Source organism: Ovis aries, chromosome 2 (genome assembly GCF_016772045.2).
Source record: "Ovis aries strain OAR_USU_Benz2616 breed Rambouillet chromosome 2, ARS-UI_Ramb_v3.0, whole genome shotgun sequence".
NCBI lineage: Eukaryota > Metazoa > Chordata > Mammalia > Artiodactyla > Bovidae > Ovis > Ovis aries.
The window spans coordinates 203,966,764-203,986,181 of NC_056055.1; the positions used below are offsets into that span (position 1 = coordinate 203,966,764).

Sequence of the window (19,418 nt, forward strand, 5' to 3'; positions counted from 1 at the left end):
ATATAGATACCGGCTTTTGGGGAAATTAATGATTGCTACAGCCCTGATCAAAAGAATAATTTTTCCTTGTAGCTTAATGTGTAAAATGAGAACAGTGCTGTTTCAGTAAGTTTTGATGTTAGAGGTGATTTGTATATTAATCCTTCCTTCTTGCAGTTAAACTGTGTACTTTTTGAAAAATCCATGGTTATAAAACAAGTTTCATAAGGTAAAATACAGTTTCTGAAATTAAATACAACGTATTTTATTTAGGAAAGCTCTTTTTTATCTGAATCACACAAAGGCCACGTGAAATCTATGAAAGGTCCTCATATTCGGTGACTTAACATTGTTCCCTACCAATTGCTGCATATAAGGTAAAGGAAAACATTTTTTCCCCTGAAATCCAAAGAGATAACTCTACATAACCATACAAATTTCTTCCAAATAAGATGAACAAACTGCAGCACTTTTGCAGTTGCACATATTATAATAGAGCAAATATGACACCGATGTTTTAGATTGTAGCTGTTTTTCCAGCTCTAGGGAACAGGTGAACATTGTTAAAACTCCAGTATTAAGCAGAAGGCCTCTTTAAGATTTTGTATCAGAGGAAACCCACGTTGCTGGTACCCACTGAGACTCCTCCTGAGCCTTCTGAACTGCAGACAACAACTGGGCACGTGCCTCTTGCAAGTTGTCATTCACAATCACATGATCAAAAAACTGGCCAAACTGAGTCTCCATTTTTTGGGCTAAATCCTCCATCTCTTGTAGATCTTCATCCTTTAGGAAACATAGAAAAATACAAATAGCAAACTTAATGAGATGAATAGAAATAACAGGCAGTTATGTTGTTATACTCAGAACTGTAGCTGTTTATAAAAACAGGTCATGTAAATGTTCTCCACTCTAAACCACAAAACTTATATTTCTGTGTTTAGTCTTACTTACTGTCTCCCACACCAAGTTTTCATAAAGTTGAGTTAATAGTTTGTAGACAACCAATCCTCTCAACTTCCTATTTGGACTTAAATTATCTTATTCTATTATCTAAACACTTGGAGCTCTCAAACCACATACAACATAAAACCAAAGAAATTTTATCAGTTAAATATAAATAAAAATTAAACATAAATTTCAAATGAACATTAATCTGATAAGAATGACATTATTTTGTAGACACAAATGGCCACTTTGAACATGATGGTACGACATGGTTCTTCAAATGAGGCATTTCTAAATTACTCTTCATGATGACTGACTTCACCTATAATATTGTCTACTTCTATGACTGTGAAAGTTTATTTAGTCAAGATCATTTGGCCTTCACTTGGCACTAATACATTAAATTCATTGCTATTATTTTCTTATTTGTCTACAATAATTAGTACAACTTGTCATAAATACAAATATAAACATGGGCACTGAGATCTTATGGCAGTACTCCTTTACAAGGTGACCATACACAAGACCTAGAAACAATCTTGTTAACTTTTCAGATCGCCATGAAACTGAGAACAGAATTTAATTAAGACTCAGAGAACATATCCATAGACTCCACTGTTTGAAATGCTAACTGGAGAATCAAACTTCCATACAGTAGCCTTTGAAAAAATAATGAAGATAAAAATAATGAGAGGTAAAGGATAATACAAAGATAACTCATGCTCACTTCAGCAACACATATACTAAAATTGGAATGATGTAGAAGATTAGCATCGGAGAAGGCAATGGCACCCCACTCCAGTACTCTTGCCTGGAAAATCCCATGGACAGAGGAGCCTGGTAGGCTGCAGTCCATGGGGTCGCTAAGAGTCGGACACAACTGAGCGACTTCACTTTCACTTTTCACTTTCATGCATTGGAGAAGGAAATGGCAACCCACTCCAGTGTTCTTGCCTGGAGAATCCCAGGGATGGGGGAGCCTGGTGGGCTGCTGTCTATGGAGTCGCACAGAGTCGGACATGACTGAAGTGACTTAGCAGCAGCAGCAGCAGCAGCAGATTTGCATGGCCCCTTCTCAAGGATGACATGCAAATTCATGAAGTAATCCATATATTTACCTTGTTTTACAAGTTTAAAAAGTTCTGGAGATCTGCCTCACTATATGAACAGAATTAACATAACTGTACACTTAAAATGAGCAAGATGGTAAGTCTTATTTTATGTTATATGCTTTTTACCACACACACACACACACACACACACACACACACACGTGCACGTGCATGCACACCCAAGTGGATATAATGTCTTGATCTAGATGATGGTTACCTGGGTGCATACACACTGTAAAAGATTCTTTGAACCGTACACTTAAGATTTATACACCTTACTGAGTGTATGTTATGACTTAAAATATTTAAAGTATATTTAATTAAAACTATACATATATATGGGAAAATCACTGATTAATCCCACCTGGCCTGGCCCCTCTATTATTACTATAATTATTAATAAACATCTTTTATGTTTTAATATATTTATAAAGAGATCTCATATAATAGATGATATAATCAATTATTTTATTTTTCAGATTTACTTTTTTAAATATAAATTTATTTATTTTTTAATTGGAGGCTAATTACTTTACAATATTCTAGTGGTTTTGCCATACATTGACATGAATCTGCCATGGGGGTACATGTGTTCCCCATCCTGAACCCCACTTCCCACCTCCCTCCCCATCTCATCCCTCTAGGTCATCCAGTGCGCCACCCCCGAGCACCCTGTCTCATGCATCAAACCTGGACTGTCAATCTATTTCACATATGATAATATACATGTTTCAATGCTATTCTCCCAAATCATCCCACCCTCGCCCTCTCCCACAGAGTCCAAAATACTATTCTATACATCAGTGTCTCTTTTGCTGTCTTATATATAGGGTTATCATTACCATCTTTCTAAATTCCATATATATGTGTTTGTATACAGTATTGGTGTTTTTCTTTCTGGCTTACTTCACTCTGCATAATAGGCTGCAGTTTCAGCCACCTCATTAGAACTGATTCAAATGTATTCTTTTTAATGGCTGAGTAATGTTCCATCGTGTATATGTACCACAGCTTTCTTATCCATTCGTCTGCTGATGGACATCTAGGTTGCTTCCATGTCCTGGCTATTATAAACAGTGTTGCGATGAACTTTGGAATACATGTGTCTCTTTCATTTCTGGTTTCCTTGGTGTGTATGCCCAGCAGTGGGATTGCTGGGTCAAAAGGCAGTTTTATTTCCAGTTTTTAAGGAATCTCCACACTGTTCTCCATAGTGGCTGTACTAGTTTGCATTCCCACCAACAGTGTAAGAGGGTTCCCTTTTCTCCACACCCTCTCCAGCATTTATTGTTTATAGACTTTTGGATCACAGCCATTCTGACTGGCGTGAAATGGTACCTCATTGTGGTTTTGATTTGCATTTCTCTGATAATGAGTGATGTTGAGCACCTTTTCATGTGTTTGTTAGCCATCTGTATGTATTTTAAAGTAAATTCAAATACTTTGCAAAATAAATAATCCATTCTAAGTACACAAACCCAATTTCTGTGTGGTTTTGCAAACTGTGACTTGAGGGCCTTTTCTTTTAAAGCTAGACCCAAAAAGAGGAGAAAAATAAGAGTAGTTATTAAACTTTATTTTAATATCTATAAATGACATTCAATAAGGATAACTCATAAGGGTAATATTCATTAGAAACAAAAATCACATTCCTTAATATAGGGATACTGTGGAATAATACAGTAATTTTCTGACTGGGGAAAAAATAATATACTCATCTATCTCCTCTGTATCTTACCTTGAACTTCATGTCCACAAAGTAGTCTGTAATAATCTTGGCATTTTTCCGAGATCGCTTCATACAACTCATGTTAGATGGCTTTATAAATATGACATAGGGCTTCAGTTCTTGGGTTCGAGCCACTTGAATACCCTACACAGAAAAATTAAATACACATTTAAAACAGAAGTCCTTACATAGATATGTATGGCTGAGTGCCTTCCTTGTCCATCTGAAACTACCACAACATTGTTAATCAGCTCTATCCCAGTACAAATAAGAAATAAAGTTTGGGGAAAACAATAATGAAGAAAAAAATGAGAAAAAAAGAAGCCCTAGTAGCTGAAATATCTCGAGAGAATATTAAACTGAGAATCTAAAAACATAAGTCCTAATTTTCTAGAGTCAACATGAATGTTCTCAAAATTTCTAAGACCATATATTAGCAGTTATTTTTAGCCAGAGTATATTCTCATGTGCTCCCAAGTCCTCAACTCTAAAAGACATTTTAATAATTAAGAGATGGAGTTCTGGAATCAAAATTAAGTTCAAATCCTGGCTCTTCCTCTTACTAGCCATGACACCCTTATTGAAACCTGAGAATAGGATTCTACACATGATCTCATGGGCAAAAGACAAAGACAGACTCAACTCTCAAGGCCAATCAGGTCCCCCTCACTTCCCTTTCCTCTTGCCACTGTCTCCTAACAGATCATACTGACATCCTCATGCTGACCACAGCTTCAATCCAAGAGAGAACAACCCTCTTGTCCTCTGATTAGCATACAAGGTATTATTTTTACGTGACTACAGAAAACATAAAGTAAACACAAGGTTCATAAAAATTTTGACAACACATTGTATGTTCTTTATCTCACCTCAACTCACTCACTCCTGCTCTATTCCACATATGGTCTCAGGGAGACAGCTATTGATAGAACATCGGAACCTCATCCCCTTACATAAAGCAACATTTCATTCCCTCCACAAGAAGTTACCTTAAAAAAATAAAAAAGATCCTCAGTTTTCTTTATGGTTGTCTGCTCATTTCTGGGGGTTTTTCACTTCGTTTTTTTTTTTTTTAATTTTTTTTAAATTTTATTTTCTGTTGTTGCTGCTTTTTTTTTGGGGGGGGGGCGCAGGTCTGAGAAACTAGATTTCTTTTCCCCCCAACTAAAAAGACAAGATAATGACAATTGATTTTTCAAGTAAGACCCTGGTCCTTATATATGGGAAGTAGTCTTATCCTAACAGAAGAAAGCATGTGCAAAGAATGGATGGCATGCATTCATTACTTTGGGGAGAAGGGAAATATTCCACCACAGACCCACCTGAGGCTCTAGGTCCATAACACAGATCTTTCCATCATCAAGGACTGCTTGAACAGCATCCACACTCGTGCCATACAAGTGGCCTTTGTACTCACCATACTCGAGCATTCTGCAAGGGTGAGATAAAGACAACAAGAACTGTTTGTACAGGTGAAATTATTATTAGCAATAACACAGAGATAAATCCCAACAGAAGAGAGTAAAATATGTGGATCTTGATAAATGAATTAGTGGATATTCAACAGGAAAAATATATATTAGGAGATATAAGACTTAACTACTCCAAATTCTCTGAAATTTGCAACTCAGTTCAGCTCCTTCTCCAAACTCAATGAGTTAGTGTACTAGTAAATCAATATACATTTTCTTACTTAATTTTTCAGAATTAAAAAAATGTGTCCCAGAAGTTTGGGACAAAGCATGAAAATAAGAGATCTATTTTAAGTATAAAACAACGAGAGGAGAGAACCAGATTCCGAATGTCTAGCTTACCTGTGACTGTACACGAGGCTTTCAAATGTTTCCTTTGACACATAGTGATACTCACGACCATCCATTTCATAACTCTTTTTGGAACGAGTAGTATCTGTCAAAATAGGGAATTTTTAAGATTTTAGAATCTACAAAATGTTTGGACTTATTACCCATATGCATTTGGATAAAGATGATCAAAATAAATATATTAATACATAAGCAGATAAATAAAATGCTAGAACAAAATAAGGGAGCCTGATTGGTGATAAGAAAGTAGAAGTTCCCATATCAAAATGAGCTAATCATAAACCTTTGTTAAGTGTTTGTGGTGTAGACTAGACCAGAATATATCGTATTTAAGCCTAAAGAGGCTATAAAGGAACTCTTGCTGTTACATCAGGACAGGAAGTGGTAAGTTATTTGTGAGCCCCATGGTGCCTAAGGGCTTCCCAGGTGGCTCAGTGGTAAAGAATGCACCTGCACTGCAGGAGACACAGGAGACGTGGGCTCAATCCCTGAGTTGGGAAGATCCCCTGGAAGAGGAAATGTCGACCTACTCCAGTATTCTTGACTGGAATATCCCATGAACAGGAAAGCCTGGTTGGCTATTGTCCATGGGATCACAAAGAGTCAGACATGACTGAGCATGCACACACAAGGTGCCTAAAGGCCCTCAGGTGGTGAAACCAGCAATATCTTACGTTTAGATAATGCATCTCCCAAGATCTCATTTCATCCTTCATATTCCTAGCTAGGTGAAATGCTGTTATCTGTAGCTTACTGATAAGTAACTAAAGATTTCAGAAAGTAACTAACTTGCTCATGTGAATAAAACTAATGAAAACCAAAGTTGTAAACAAGCACCTAGGTGTCCTGACTCTTCCCAAACTAATCTCTTCTACCACAGCAGATTGTGTCAGATTTGAAATAAAGCCCTGACACTCTGTAGTCTTGCTCAGATACATTAACATCCAAGTAAGCTGGTGATCAGTTTTAGGGATCTCCAGAAAGAAAAGATTGGTAGAGTCTAGATTCAATCTGATTCTTTGATATGACCACGTTGTTCATAGATTCTTCAGCCTAAATAGTACCTGGTATAGAACACAGGAGTTCACTGACTACCTAAAAGTGATTCTAGTCTGCTTACCCATTTGTTCAACTAACATATACTGAGTGCCTATATTCCAGCTATCATATTAATTTCTTAGAACACAAAGATGAATAAGACATGGTTCTAGCTTTGTGACCTGTATAAACTATAAAGCTGCTAGTCCCTTAACCTGCATTACAATAAATTCTCCTTGTTCATAAAAGATGTATATTTACATTTGATAAAGTTGAAAGATGAAATAGATCAATAGATCAGATGATGATACCAACACATGGAAATGACCAAAAAGGAACTTGAAATAGACCCTAAATGATGAAAGGAGTTCCCAACATTTCAAGATACAATACTTTGGCCACCTGATGCAAAGAACTGACTCATTTAAAAAGACCCTGATTCTGGGAAAGATTGAAGGCAGGAAGAGAAGGGGATGACAGAAGATGAGATGGTTGGATGGCATCACCGACTCAATGGACATCAATTTGAGTAAACTCTGGGAGTTGGCAGTGGACAAGGAGGCCTGGCGTGCTGCAGTCCATGGGGTTGCAAAGAGTCGGACATGACTGAGCTACTGAACTGAATTAACTGAACATTTCAAGAAGCTCAAAAAGCAAAATTTTTTTCTTTATTCAAGCCTCTCTTTAGTTCCTCAGAGTTCCTACAGTTATGCTACCCCCCTATAGCTTTGTACTGAAAAAAAATCTAATTCTCAGGTGATAGAAAATTATGTTACTATCAGCCCAAGATAACCCCTTCTCCTTGGCTTCTATCCTACTATCTTATATATGGTAGGCTAAGGTCTGTGAATTGGTGCATGACTTGAGGTGTTCATTCTGAGCTTAAAACTGTTTGCTCAATTTAAAGAGCAAAATATGGGCAACATATTCCCATTTTGAATGATGGTTATCCAGACAACATACAATTCTACATTCTGTGGGCATTTTATTTTTATCCAGATTATTGCAAGTGGTGATTTCTTTATTAGTTTTTGCTTTGTAGTGCCCATTCTTACATAGGTAAACAGTACTTGGAAAGCACAACCTATGGGATGTGATCATAAAACAACTTCATTTGTTCGGCCCTGGATAGAATTCTCAAATTCTTCTGATTACTCTTAGGTTTGTTTGTTTTTAAAAAAAGGTTCAATATCATTTATGCCTGAAACTCAGTCTCAATAATTTCAATTCTGTTTCCATGTAATAATCAAAATTATGAACTTTATTTATATTTCAGGCTTCTTCTCCCCACAGCTGGCTCAGACTTGCTACACCAAGGGAAGCCTGACATCAGAGAAGGCAGAAATCAGGAGAGGGAGCTTGATTCTCTTCTCTTCCCTTTCATTGCATTCCTACTGCTCCTCCAGTTTTATAACTCTCCAAACCTAAGCGCAGAGAGAGAGGAGGAGCAAGCAGGGCAGGAAAACTCTTACTTAACTGATGCTGATGCTGGCTTCTCATGGCTCCTTTTAGACTTAGCAGATGTTTAAATCTGGCTCTTAATCTCCCAGAGGATTCAGTGGATTATTTTGCAAAGCCTACCTCTCTACCACCACTACTGGATATCTCAAATCCATCTCTATTCCACCTAGTCATTTGTGATTTCTTCCACACCCTCAGGTACCCAGGGCTTCAGGTTTGGTCTCCTTTCATTGACGCTTCCTCTTGGGCAGGAACCAAGACAACCCCAGGCAGACTTTCTTCCACATTATCCACCCAGATCTGGTCTTTGGGGGAAAAAAAATTCCAGCTCTTTTGCAGTGACAGACTCAAAATGGCAGCTACCTCCCCCAAACAGCCTTTGGCCACTTCTAAACTCGCATGCTTTAGATATTCCAGATATAATTCTGATTCCCAAAAGCACGAAACACATATTAAGCTCTTTAAGTGGTTTTCCTAACTTCTTCTCTCTTGCCCTGAGGTAAAGGGGAAGCACCCACATCCACAGGCTCCTTCACCTTGGATGGTACAATAGTTATTGTTCTTTTTGGTCAGTCGCTAAGTCGTGTCCAACTCTTTGCGATCCCATGAACTGCAGCACACCAGACTTGCCTGTCTATAGTTGATTTAAAATTATATGTGCATATATTAAAATAAAAAATATGATAAAGCTTTCAAAGAGCCAAGCACACTCCCGGGAGGATTATAAATATTGAATGAATGCTAGCCATTATTATTAAATATTTAGTTTTCCTAAAAGGTTATGTATATGATCGCTAAGCAATGGAAAAAAAAGATTTACTTTTCAAAAGCCTAGCTAGCTAGCTACATGCTAGTAAGTCAATTTCCTCTATTAAAATAAGTTTGGTTAGAAATGCTGAAGACTATCTGTGTCTTACATTCTTACAACAAAGATGGTATAAAATAGTTGAGATCAGTACATGTGCAGATCTTTTTGCACCTGTAAAAAGAAAATCTTACTCCAGTATGAACCCCTATGAAAGAAAAAGTAAACGTACGTGGCACAGCACTTTGAAAACGGTCAGGATTAAGTTCAATAAGTTGTCTCCTCAGTTCATTTACTCCAACACCAGAAGGTCCTAAACAAAACATCATATATGGAAATGATTAGAAGCGGATAAGCAGAGGTACGTGGTGAAACCATCACTTTGATCCTTCCGCTGAAGACACTTGAGAGCACATGTTTTTGCAGGGAAAATAACATAACTTCCATTCCCATGAATTGAAATAACCCCGGAAAATTCTTGGGAATTTTCCTGATGACCTGTGGAGTAACCCATACTTCATCTGATGACCTGTGGAGTAACCCACACTTTCAGAAAAGAAGTAGGGAATTGCAGGAACGTGTCACCCAGGAACACTGCCTAATGTTGGCTACTCTGAGAAGTCTCTAGCCTCATGTCAGATCATTCGAGACAAGCTGCCTTTCCTCTTCCCATGAAGTTCCTATCACAGCACAACCCAGAAACTGGCTTCCACAATGATAGAATTCAGGGACACATCCCTGACCACAAGTGGAGAAGTCAACACCCCCATGTGCAAGTGAAGGCAGGGCTGGCTTCATGGGCAGAGAACTGTGCAAGCCACAAGCCCACGCTTAGGATGCTGCACTTGGCTTAATGCTCTTCTTTTGCCACACAGATTGTCTTCATTTTTGAATAAGGGGCTTTTGGGTTTTCATTTTGCTCTGTGTCCTGAAAATTCTGTAGCTGGTCCTGGCTATGAGGTATGTTGTTCTGCTTCAAAGGGGCCTGCCTTCACCACAGCTGGGATACACAGAGGAGACGGCAGCAAGAGGAAGTTACTGCTACTGAGGGCAGGAGGAGAAGGGGACCCAGGGGAAGAGGTGGCTGGATGGCATCACTGATTCAATGGACATGAATTTGAGCAAGCGCCAGGAGATGGTGACGGACAGGGAAACCTGGTGTGCTGCAGTCCATGGGGTCACAAAGAGGTGGACACAACTGAGTGACTGAACAGCAACTACCATGGCAGGGACCAGCTTTGTAGACATCTGGGTCACAAGGCAGGTCATCCCAGTGCTATATTTGCCCTGCTCTTTAGCACCAAAGATACAGTCCAGAAGCTTTTTAGAAACTCTCCTAAAGGAGACAGTTACACACTTCTTAGACAAATGGATCTTAAGCATTTTTGTTCCTAATATAGACTAATGATGGTGGGTGGGGGATGGGAAACATCTCATCCATGCTTCTAAAAGAAATTCTAAACAGGACAAAAAAAAATCGTAGTTATAACCTCATCATATCACACCTTGTTGTTACACAGGTTCATATACACCTTGGCATACCACATTCAACTGTAGACATTAAAAGCGTAATTAATAACGTTCTATTTATAAACACACATTAAAAAACGGTTTTGTCTTTAAAAAAAAAAATATGCAGACCCACAGAGTCCTACTTTTACTACTACGCCCAGTGCAAGACTAATGAAGGCAGGGGAACCTCGCTGCGGATGGGGAGACTGCCCTCGGCACATACCCACGAGCACGATGAGGCGGTGCTTGTCCGTGGGGCGTCGCTGGTATCTCACCACCTCCTCGTACGGGGCGCCCACCGCGCCGGCGCAGCTGCTGGCGCCGCATTCCGGGGCGCGCAGCTGGCTTCGGTGGGCCCTGCGGCGGCACAAGCGCATGCTGCGGCGGAAACCCGCTGCCAGGGTGGAAACGGAGGGACAGTGAGATCCAGGGCCAGGGAACTCGCTTCCTGCCTCTCGCCTGGAGAAACAGGCAGTGACTGTGATTCGAAACAGTCCATTTTATTTTTTTACGTGGCACCTTAGTTCTCCGAGCAGGGATGGAATACGTGCCCCCCTGCAGAGGAAGGGCAGAGTCTTAACAGAGGGACCTCCAGGGAAGTCCAGGAAAGAGTTGACATATGTGTGTCTGAAGGTAGAAGATAGGAAGCAGTAGAAAGGCTGCAGGGTCTGGAAAGCAGAATGTTGGTCCCCAGGCCTGGATGCATACTGGAATCATCTGGGAGCTTTTAAAATAAAAAAAAAATGGGGCCACTGACTAGTTAAAAAAAAAAAAAAAGAAACCAGTTTGAGAACACCCATCAGCAAAAGAAGCTTTCATAAGAGCCAGGCTTATCCATAATGGTATGAATATAACTTAGCAAGTGACAAAGAACCACCTTTTATTAATCATTACCTACCAATGTAGAACTTCTGACCATAGCCAACAAATTCCTCCTTGTCTGGAACACAGCAAATGGCAGGAACAGAATATGTGAAGGGGAAAGAGAAGTCTACTTAGAAGGGGTACATGAAATAAATCTTTAAATAAATAAATCTTTGAATCTTCAAGTGACACTATTTCAGTAGTCAAAACTGTCCTAAGCACTTTCCATTTTATCACATGCGCTGAACTATATAGAGACATGCTCCAGAAATTTAGCAACACACTGGATATATTCTGTCTAGTATAGTTGGAAAAAAAAATCTATTATAGGCTTCTTAAAAGTTATAAGAAATACTGAGTCATAGTGAAAACATATATTTGGGTATACATTTTTAAATGTTCCCAAGTCGCATGTAAGAATTAAAGATTTTAAAATTAAAAAAATAAAAAAAATAAAAATAAAATAAAATAAAATAAATGTTCCCAAGGAAAACTGATTTTTTAAAAAGGAAACATATAAACTGGTTTTGGCTTTAACTCATAAATATGGTGTTCTGTAGGCCCAATAATTAATTTCTGTGTTAGAAATGGGATGTTATTTCTTCCCTTATGAAATGGTTCATTCTGTAGAAAATTAGTATTTGCTTAATAGATGCAAATTCTTTCTGACTCTGAGAGACAAAAGAGTGGGAAACTGTGCCTACTAGTAACATCTAGAGCTAGTTTAAACTTCTGTCTCTGCTTCCACTGGGGTCTCAGAAAAATTATCCAAAACTATGGTGAAAAATGTTATAAAACTGTCATTTGAAATTACTTCTTACTAACGTATTCCTTTTCACTTATACAACTCTGTTCTGATCATTGAAATAATATAGAAAGAGCATTTATTCATAGAATGAAATGACATAGATCTTTCTTAACTTTGGTGTTTAAACACACATTTTAAAATATAAAGAAAACACACAAGTATCAATTCCATCTTCTGGTAAGCAAGCACATTTTCCTAACTTAAAATTGACAATAAGTTTGAAAGAAAATGTTTACTTAGGGATATAGTCATAAAACCAACTACTTTCATTGTTCATTTAAATATATTTTCTATGACATTGATTATGTCATAATTGATTTCATCCTTAAAATATCATATCTTAAACATTTCCAGTGAAGTATTCATGTTGAGGCATGTTTGAAAGATCTCAAACATAGCTCTATTTGGCGTACCAAGGACATGAAAATGAATAGTTAGTTACCTTCTGAAAGTTCCTCTGGATGTTTCGGTGAGTTAAGAAACAGACATGAAAAAGTTAAGCCTTTGAGGAGATCAAGTTGGCAAACTAAAGACAAATAACAAACAAATGACACAAGTGAGGCATTCGTGTTACCCTTAGAGAAAGCTGTGAGCTGGGCAAGATGAACAGCACACAAACCAGACTCAGAAACTCCCTGGACCTGTGTCTGCTGCCCAGCAGACTCTAACTTCCTGAAAGCTGCTCATCTCAGCTCTCCTCGAAGGCCCTCTATCCATGCAGACTTCCCTCTACCCGGCTGGCACAGATGGGGATTGAAAGAGAGAAATTATAGGAAGTCAACTGATGTGAGCCTTCTCTCCCTTTCTCTGCCAGAGGCCATCTGCCTGCAACCCTGTGATGTGGAGGAAGTGGTGGAAGGGGCACTGGCGGCCTTAGCCACACCATCCTCATTCCTTACCCATCCCAGGCCCAGGTACATACTCCACCTCCAGCTGGCCCCTTGAAGACAGGTGTAACTAAACACAGAGCGTACTCTTTTCTTTGTTTTCTAGACATCTTGAAACATCTATCATCCCTGTTTTTATTTGTTTTTTTTTTTTTTTTTGGCAGGGGGGAGAGAGAGAGAGAGAGAGAGAGAGAGAGAGTGTGTGTGTGTGTGTGTGTGTGTGTGTGTAAACTGAATTCCTAATTAGACTATACCATCCAGAGGTATTCAAAGAGGTCACATGATACTTCATTCAGAGACAAGTTGGGGACAAAACAAGAAACTTAACTGCCCATTAAGTGCTCAAGGAACAGAATTAAGCATCTTAGAAAAAAAATGCCAGCCTGGAGCCAGTTGTTCCTTAATTGAGCTCCTAAGTGAGAAGGATTCAGAATGTACTTGAGCGTTCTCACTCTTTCAAGCAAGAGGAGTCTAGAAGGACTGCTCTACCGTAACAAAGGGCAGCTGCATGCTTTCCTCTGCAGTTCTAGCAGAGAACTGACTGCTGACTGCCCCTATATTTCTTTGTAATAATTCTGGCTAACCTTCATGCACTTATGTTCAATTTTTCTCACTTTAGACATGGGGCACCTGAAGGATAAACTGTGGAAAATTCTTAAAGAGATGGGAATGCCAGATCACCTTACCTGTCTCTTGAGAAACCTATATGTGGGTCAAGAAGCAACAGTTAGAACCAGACATGGAACAATGGACTGGTTCAAAATTGGGAAAGGAGTATGTCAAAGCTGTATATTGTCACCCTGCTTATTTAACTTACATGCAGAGTACATCATGTGAAATGCTGGGCTGGATGAATCACAAGCTGGAATCAAGATTGCTGGGAGAAATATCAACAACCTTAAATATGCAGATGATACCCCTCTAATGCCAGAAAATGAAGAAAAACTAAAGAGCTTCTTGATGAGGGTGAAAGTGGAGAGTGAAAAACTAGCTTAGAACTCAACATTAAAACAACTAAGATTATGGCATCCAGTCCCATCACTTCATGGCAAATAGAAAGGGAAAAAGTGTAAGCAGTGACAGATTTTATTTTCTTGGGCTCCAAAATCACTGCAGACAGTGACTGCAGCCTTGAAATTAAAAGACGCTTGCTCCTTGGAAGAAAAACTATGACCAAGCTAGACAGCATATTAAAAAGCAGAGATATTACTTTACTGACAAAGGTCCGACGACTCAAAACTATGGTTTTTCAGTAGTCATGTACAGATGTGAGAGCTGGACCATAAAGAAGGCTGAGTGCCAAAGAATTAATGCTTTTGAGCTGCAGTGTTGGAGAAGACTCTCGAGAGTCCCTTGGATTGAAAGGAGATCAAATCAGTCAATCCTAAAGGAAATCAGTCCTGAATATTCATTGGAAGGACTGTTGCCAAAGCTGAAACTCCAATACTTTGGCCACTTGATGCGAAGAGCCATCTCATTAGAAAAGACCTTGATGCCTGGAAAGATGGAAGGCAAAAGGAGAAGAGGGTGACAGAAGATGAGATAGTTAGATGGCATCACCAACTCAATGGACATGAGTCTGAGCAAACTTTGGGAGACAGTGGAGGACAGAGGAGCCTGACGCGCTACAGTCCATGGGGTTGCAAAGAGTTGGACATGACTTAGCTACTGAACAATAACAACAATAACCTGAAGGGCAGAGAGGTTAAGTGACAGAGGAGCCCCCCAGTTAGCGAGTAATGGGCCAGAATTCATGCTTGGACATTCAGCCTCCAGTCCATGGGTTTGACCACTGCAACACTGCCTTTCCTTTCACAGATGTCTCAAGTGCCTCTAAGCCTCAGCTGCAACTTTGGCATGCAGAGTGTCTCCAGCAAAATGACAAGCTGAACAGAACAAAGAAGGATGACTATAATCCAGAGGAATTAAGCATTAAACCAGTCCCAAACACTGAACCAAGTGTAGATCATTAAATCACCCCTAACAGGCCAATTATCTAGTTGAAAACAGGAAAGTTAGAAAGAACATAAGTGGTAAATAATTTAGGTGAGGAGTTTCCAAGCTCCATCTGCCTCAATGCTGTCTCTTTCATAACTAATATATATACAGCAATCTCTCTCCTCTTATAAAGTGAAATCCACAGATATAATCTAACACATATAACTTTTAAAAACCAGTGCAATGCTCTGCATGCGTGTGTGCTGTCACTTCAGCCGTGTCTGACTCTTGAGATCCTAAGGGCTGTAGCCTGCCAGGCTCCTCTGTCCGTGGGGTTCTCCAGGCAAGAATACTGGAGTGGGTTATGCAATGCTCAAACTGGAATATAAAGAAAGTAAAAGGAAGTGATTTATATTTTAAAAGTCTGTATTTTTTAAAAGTATATATTTCAAAATATAAATCTTTGGGAATGACTTCTCTATTAGACATGAGAAACTATTAGTTGCCTATACCTACCTATATTGAGGGCTCCCCTAGTGGCTCAGTTGGTAAAGAATCTGCCTGCAATGCAGGAGACCCAGGTTCGATCCCTGGGTAGGGAAGATCCCCTGGAGAAGGAAATGGCAACCCACTCCAGTACTCTTATGATGCTTATACCTACCTATACTGAAGAAGCATGGCTTTAAAGGAAGTAAGAAGATCAGAAAATAGTCCTACTATGAAGTAGAGAAAAATAGAGGAGCAAAGTCATAAGTGGACACTCGAAAAAAAACATGTTCTGATAAATAGTAACAGATTAGATTTATTTGGATATATGGGAAAGGGGGAACTTGAGATAAGTGAAGTAGATGTAACGTATGCCAAAGTAATTATAGGCTGATGAAGTGAAGAAAATGAGACATCATACACTAGAAGAGGGTGAGCAAGGTTAACACGCTCCCGAAGGTTGCCAATGCCTAAATATTCTGTGGGATTTCTTTTTTTTTAACTAACAAGGTCAATAGTACTTTGAGGACCAGATATTGGATGAAACCATGTGTCATCAATAATGACAATAACATGTTAAAGAAAATAATTGATTTAGTATAGATACCTTACTTTCCAGTTTATTTTCTATCAGTATAGATTAGACAGCATGTGTGGAATAAATTATTCAACACTTTCAAGGTAATGTCTTTATTCTGTTTAAATATCTGTCTCCATAATGACACTCTTCTAAACCAATGAGCTTTTCATATTACATCTTGTGAAACCTTATATCACTATTGTGTATTAAAGAATTACTTACTCAGATTTGCAATGAGTTTTGTCCAGCAGGACATTCAGGAGATGGTGCAGGATGGTCTCACACTCAGCAGCTCACCTGGCATTCCCAACTCCCAGCAGTTGAAGGCCAGTAGTGCCCCCAATCAATATGAAAACCAAAACAGTGATCCCAGAGGGTTCCAAAATGTTCCTAATGAGAAGTGCCTCTTAAGGTGAAGTTTACTATATCTCACAACCATACCATTGATGTATTTATTCACATCCCTAAAAAGTGTTTAATGTATACCAAAATTTGGATAATACATTTATAAACCAGTACCAAATATTCACGTCTTACTTCAGTTCAGTTCAGTTCAGTTCAGTTAAGTCGCATCTTACTTACCAGATTCAAATGTTTCTTCATCTGTTGTTTTTCCATGGAGGCAAAACAAAAGTGTAGTTATGTTACTATCCATAGCAAGTCTATAGTTCAGCAGTCTAATTCCCTGACCCTATGTTTCTGCACACGTAACACTTTTAAAATGCTTTTCCTAAACCAAGGCCAACTCAGGGGTGTGTCTGTGGCAATAAAGCCTTAAATGAGATATATAAGCAGCTGGGCTGTGATGACAAGAAGGGATACAAGCAGGAGCTTAAAATAAATAAAATCATAAAATAGAAAAGGATAAATAAGATTAAAAAGAGACTCAGAGGGAAGGGAAAGGTGGAATGTCATGGTAAACTCCATTATCTGGTTGGATGTTATACAGCTTTGCTGCTAGAGGCTTGCCGGAAGCTTTGGAGGTCCGCAAGCAAGGGGAGCAGGATGAGGGGAAGGAGTATACAAATAGCTTGACAGGTTAGGGTTGTTTAGGATGACTGAAAAATACCTGAGATAAAGCAAATGTCTCATCAGTTAAAATGATTATTGTTAGTGTTTTAAAGAGCCCTGGTTGCTCAGAGGTTAAAGCGTCTGCCTGGAATGCAGGAGACCCGGGTTCGATCCCTGCATTGGGAAGATCCCCTGGAGAAGGAAATGGCAACCCACTCCAGTACTCTTGCCTGGAGAATCCCAGGGAGGGAGGAGCCTGGTGGGCTATAGTCCATCAGGTTGCAAAGAGTCAGACACGATTGAGCGACTTCACTTTCACTTTCAAGAGTTAAGAAACTAGAATTTATATACAGAGCAATATTACTAATACATCCTTGAATCTGGTGATGCTACATCTAAGGTCTACTCATGTGTGAAATTGTTTATAATAGAAAAGATTGGACATAATTCAAATGTCTACCAGTAAGTGATTATATAAATGCACAACAACTTACTTAATCAATAAGCTATTTAAAAAAATATGAGGAGGCTTTTTATATATTATGATGGAATCATCTCCAAAGATACAATTTTAAGTAAAACAAAAAACAACAATGGGAACAGAACAGTGTATATAGCATACCATCAAAGAGTACATGCATTTGTGTTTTAAAAAGAGGTGAGAAAAAAAAAAAGAGGTGAGAATGAGGTGTGCGGGAGAGAGGAAAAAACATACATCATTGCACAGTATATGTCTAGAGGGATGCCAAAGAAACAGAGCATTTATTGCCTCAAGAAAGAAAACTGAGTAGGGAAACAGGAAGAGGGAAGGAATTTTACTGAATATACTTTTGTAGTTTTTTGAACTTGAAAGATGTGACTGGTTAACCTAATAAAAACTTTTCATTAAAATTATAGAAAGGAAATGAATATTACTGCTAGTTAAAAAACACACACCCATAATGTATACTTGGAAGAATAAATATAATGTCAACATTATTCTGTAGTTGTTCTGGGAAATATATGTAACTCTTTGAAATACTCCGTATTTAAACATTTCACATCATTCTTTAATTTCTAAAACAACCCGTAGAGCCAAGAAGCATTCACTTATCAGACTAAAGACTCTCCATTTAGTCTTCCAACAAAATCCTAGTGATTCTTGAGTCAATCTTAGTTTTGCCACTAAATTTGAAACATCTTTTCCCAATTTTCAAAACATGTAAGGATAGAAATGTGAAGAGTTTTAATATATCTCTCAGAAATTTGGAACACATGACTATTGATATGTACTAGAATCTACCAGAAGATGATATCAAACAATAATATTTTGCTTTTTAAAATTTTGATATCTCAGTATTCCATAGTATTTCACAAAGAGCATGAAACTATCTAGGGTTCTAGATAGTTCTCCTGAATGTTACTGAATGTAACACTAGAGCACTACTGTGTGTTTCTGTGATCATTTCCAAAATACTGCTTTCTAGAACACTTTCTAAAAGGTTGGTCTGGAGCATGGAGACATCCTTCCAGCTGTGCTTCCCTTCTGAGCGTCAGAACCACAGAAAAATGCTGGGGTGGGGACTTATTTTATTTACACATTTCTTCCAGAGAAAAAGGCCCATGGGTCCTTTGACTGACTGCTTCAGAAAATCTACAGTTGAGCTGCTTTCTATCTCTCCTAGTAGTAAATCTATCAAGAAATGCTACCTGCTTCCACACATTTCTCATCAATCTTCATGTCATCGTCTATAAAAGAGCATAGAGAGGGAAAAAATGAAATTAAAACGTGTTACTATCACAGCAAAAATCCCCTATGTATAGGCTTATGGCAATGAAACTCAGACCATCATATATCATGTTATTCTTACGACAATCACTCACTCGGACAGATAAAAAGGACTCTATTGTACTAAATGAATATATATATTATGGGAGGCTACAGGACATCACATGGTTAAAATTATAAAAGCATAGGCTTTTGAATGCTGGACAAATGATTTTACCTCTATTTTCTATCTATAAATGAGGGTAGTAACAATGTATACTGTATAGGATAAGATTGAGATAATGCAGGAAAAGCTCATACACATGGAATGTGCCAATAAGATTAACTATTTTGACCTTTAGTTGGGATATATATATATATGAGAATAAAAGAATATAGCTTTCAAAATTGTTCAACTCAAAACTCTTTACAGTGTAACCCAAACCCTGTATATGTTTTCTTTTGACTGACATCTTTTTATAAATTAGGGTATTAGTGATTAGTACACTATTAGGCACACAGAAAGAGCTTATTAAATAGCTGAATTGAAATGAAGTGAATTAAGAAAGCTACAGGAAATTTCTAGGTGGCTTTGGAAATGAAGCTTTTTTCCCCACAAATATTGTTTCCTACCTTCTTCCATAGAAATCGCTGGGTACAGATGATTGAAGCATGGGGGAGAAGAGAGAA

General features: G+C 38.4%; 1 protein-coding gene across 1 annotated transcript in view; it reads right to left on the bottom strand.

The window, feature by feature from the left end:
* Positions 1 to 219: 219 nt before the first annotated feature.
* MPP4 (MAGUK p55 scaffold protein 4) overlaps positions 220 to 19,418 on the bottom strand; it is a 37,930-nt gene continuing 18,731 nt past the window's right edge. The window contains exons 11-21 of the mRNA XM_004004829.6: positions 19,362 to 19,379; positions 18,671 to 18,709; positions 16,553 to 16,573; positions 12,522 to 12,536; positions 11,306 to 11,347; positions 10,631 to 10,801; positions 9,128 to 9,208; positions 5,583 to 5,676; positions 5,091 to 5,199; positions 3,778 to 3,912; positions 220 to 765 (exon numbers count right to left, since the gene is read on the bottom strand). Of these exons, the coding sequence (XP_004004878.3) occupies positions 574 to 765; positions 3,778 to 3,912; positions 5,091 to 5,199; positions 5,583 to 5,676; positions 9,128 to 9,208; positions 10,631 to 10,801; positions 11,306 to 11,347; positions 12,522 to 12,536; positions 16,553 to 16,573; positions 18,671 to 18,709; positions 19,362 to 19,379 (917 nt within the window). The 3' untranslated portion in view covers positions 220 to 573. The remainder of the gene's footprint in view (positions 766 to 3,777; positions 3,913 to 5,090; positions 5,200 to 5,582; positions 5,677 to 9,127; positions 9,209 to 10,630; positions 10,802 to 11,305; positions 11,348 to 12,521; positions 12,537 to 16,552; positions 16,574 to 18,670; positions 18,710 to 19,361; positions 19,380 to 19,418) is intronic.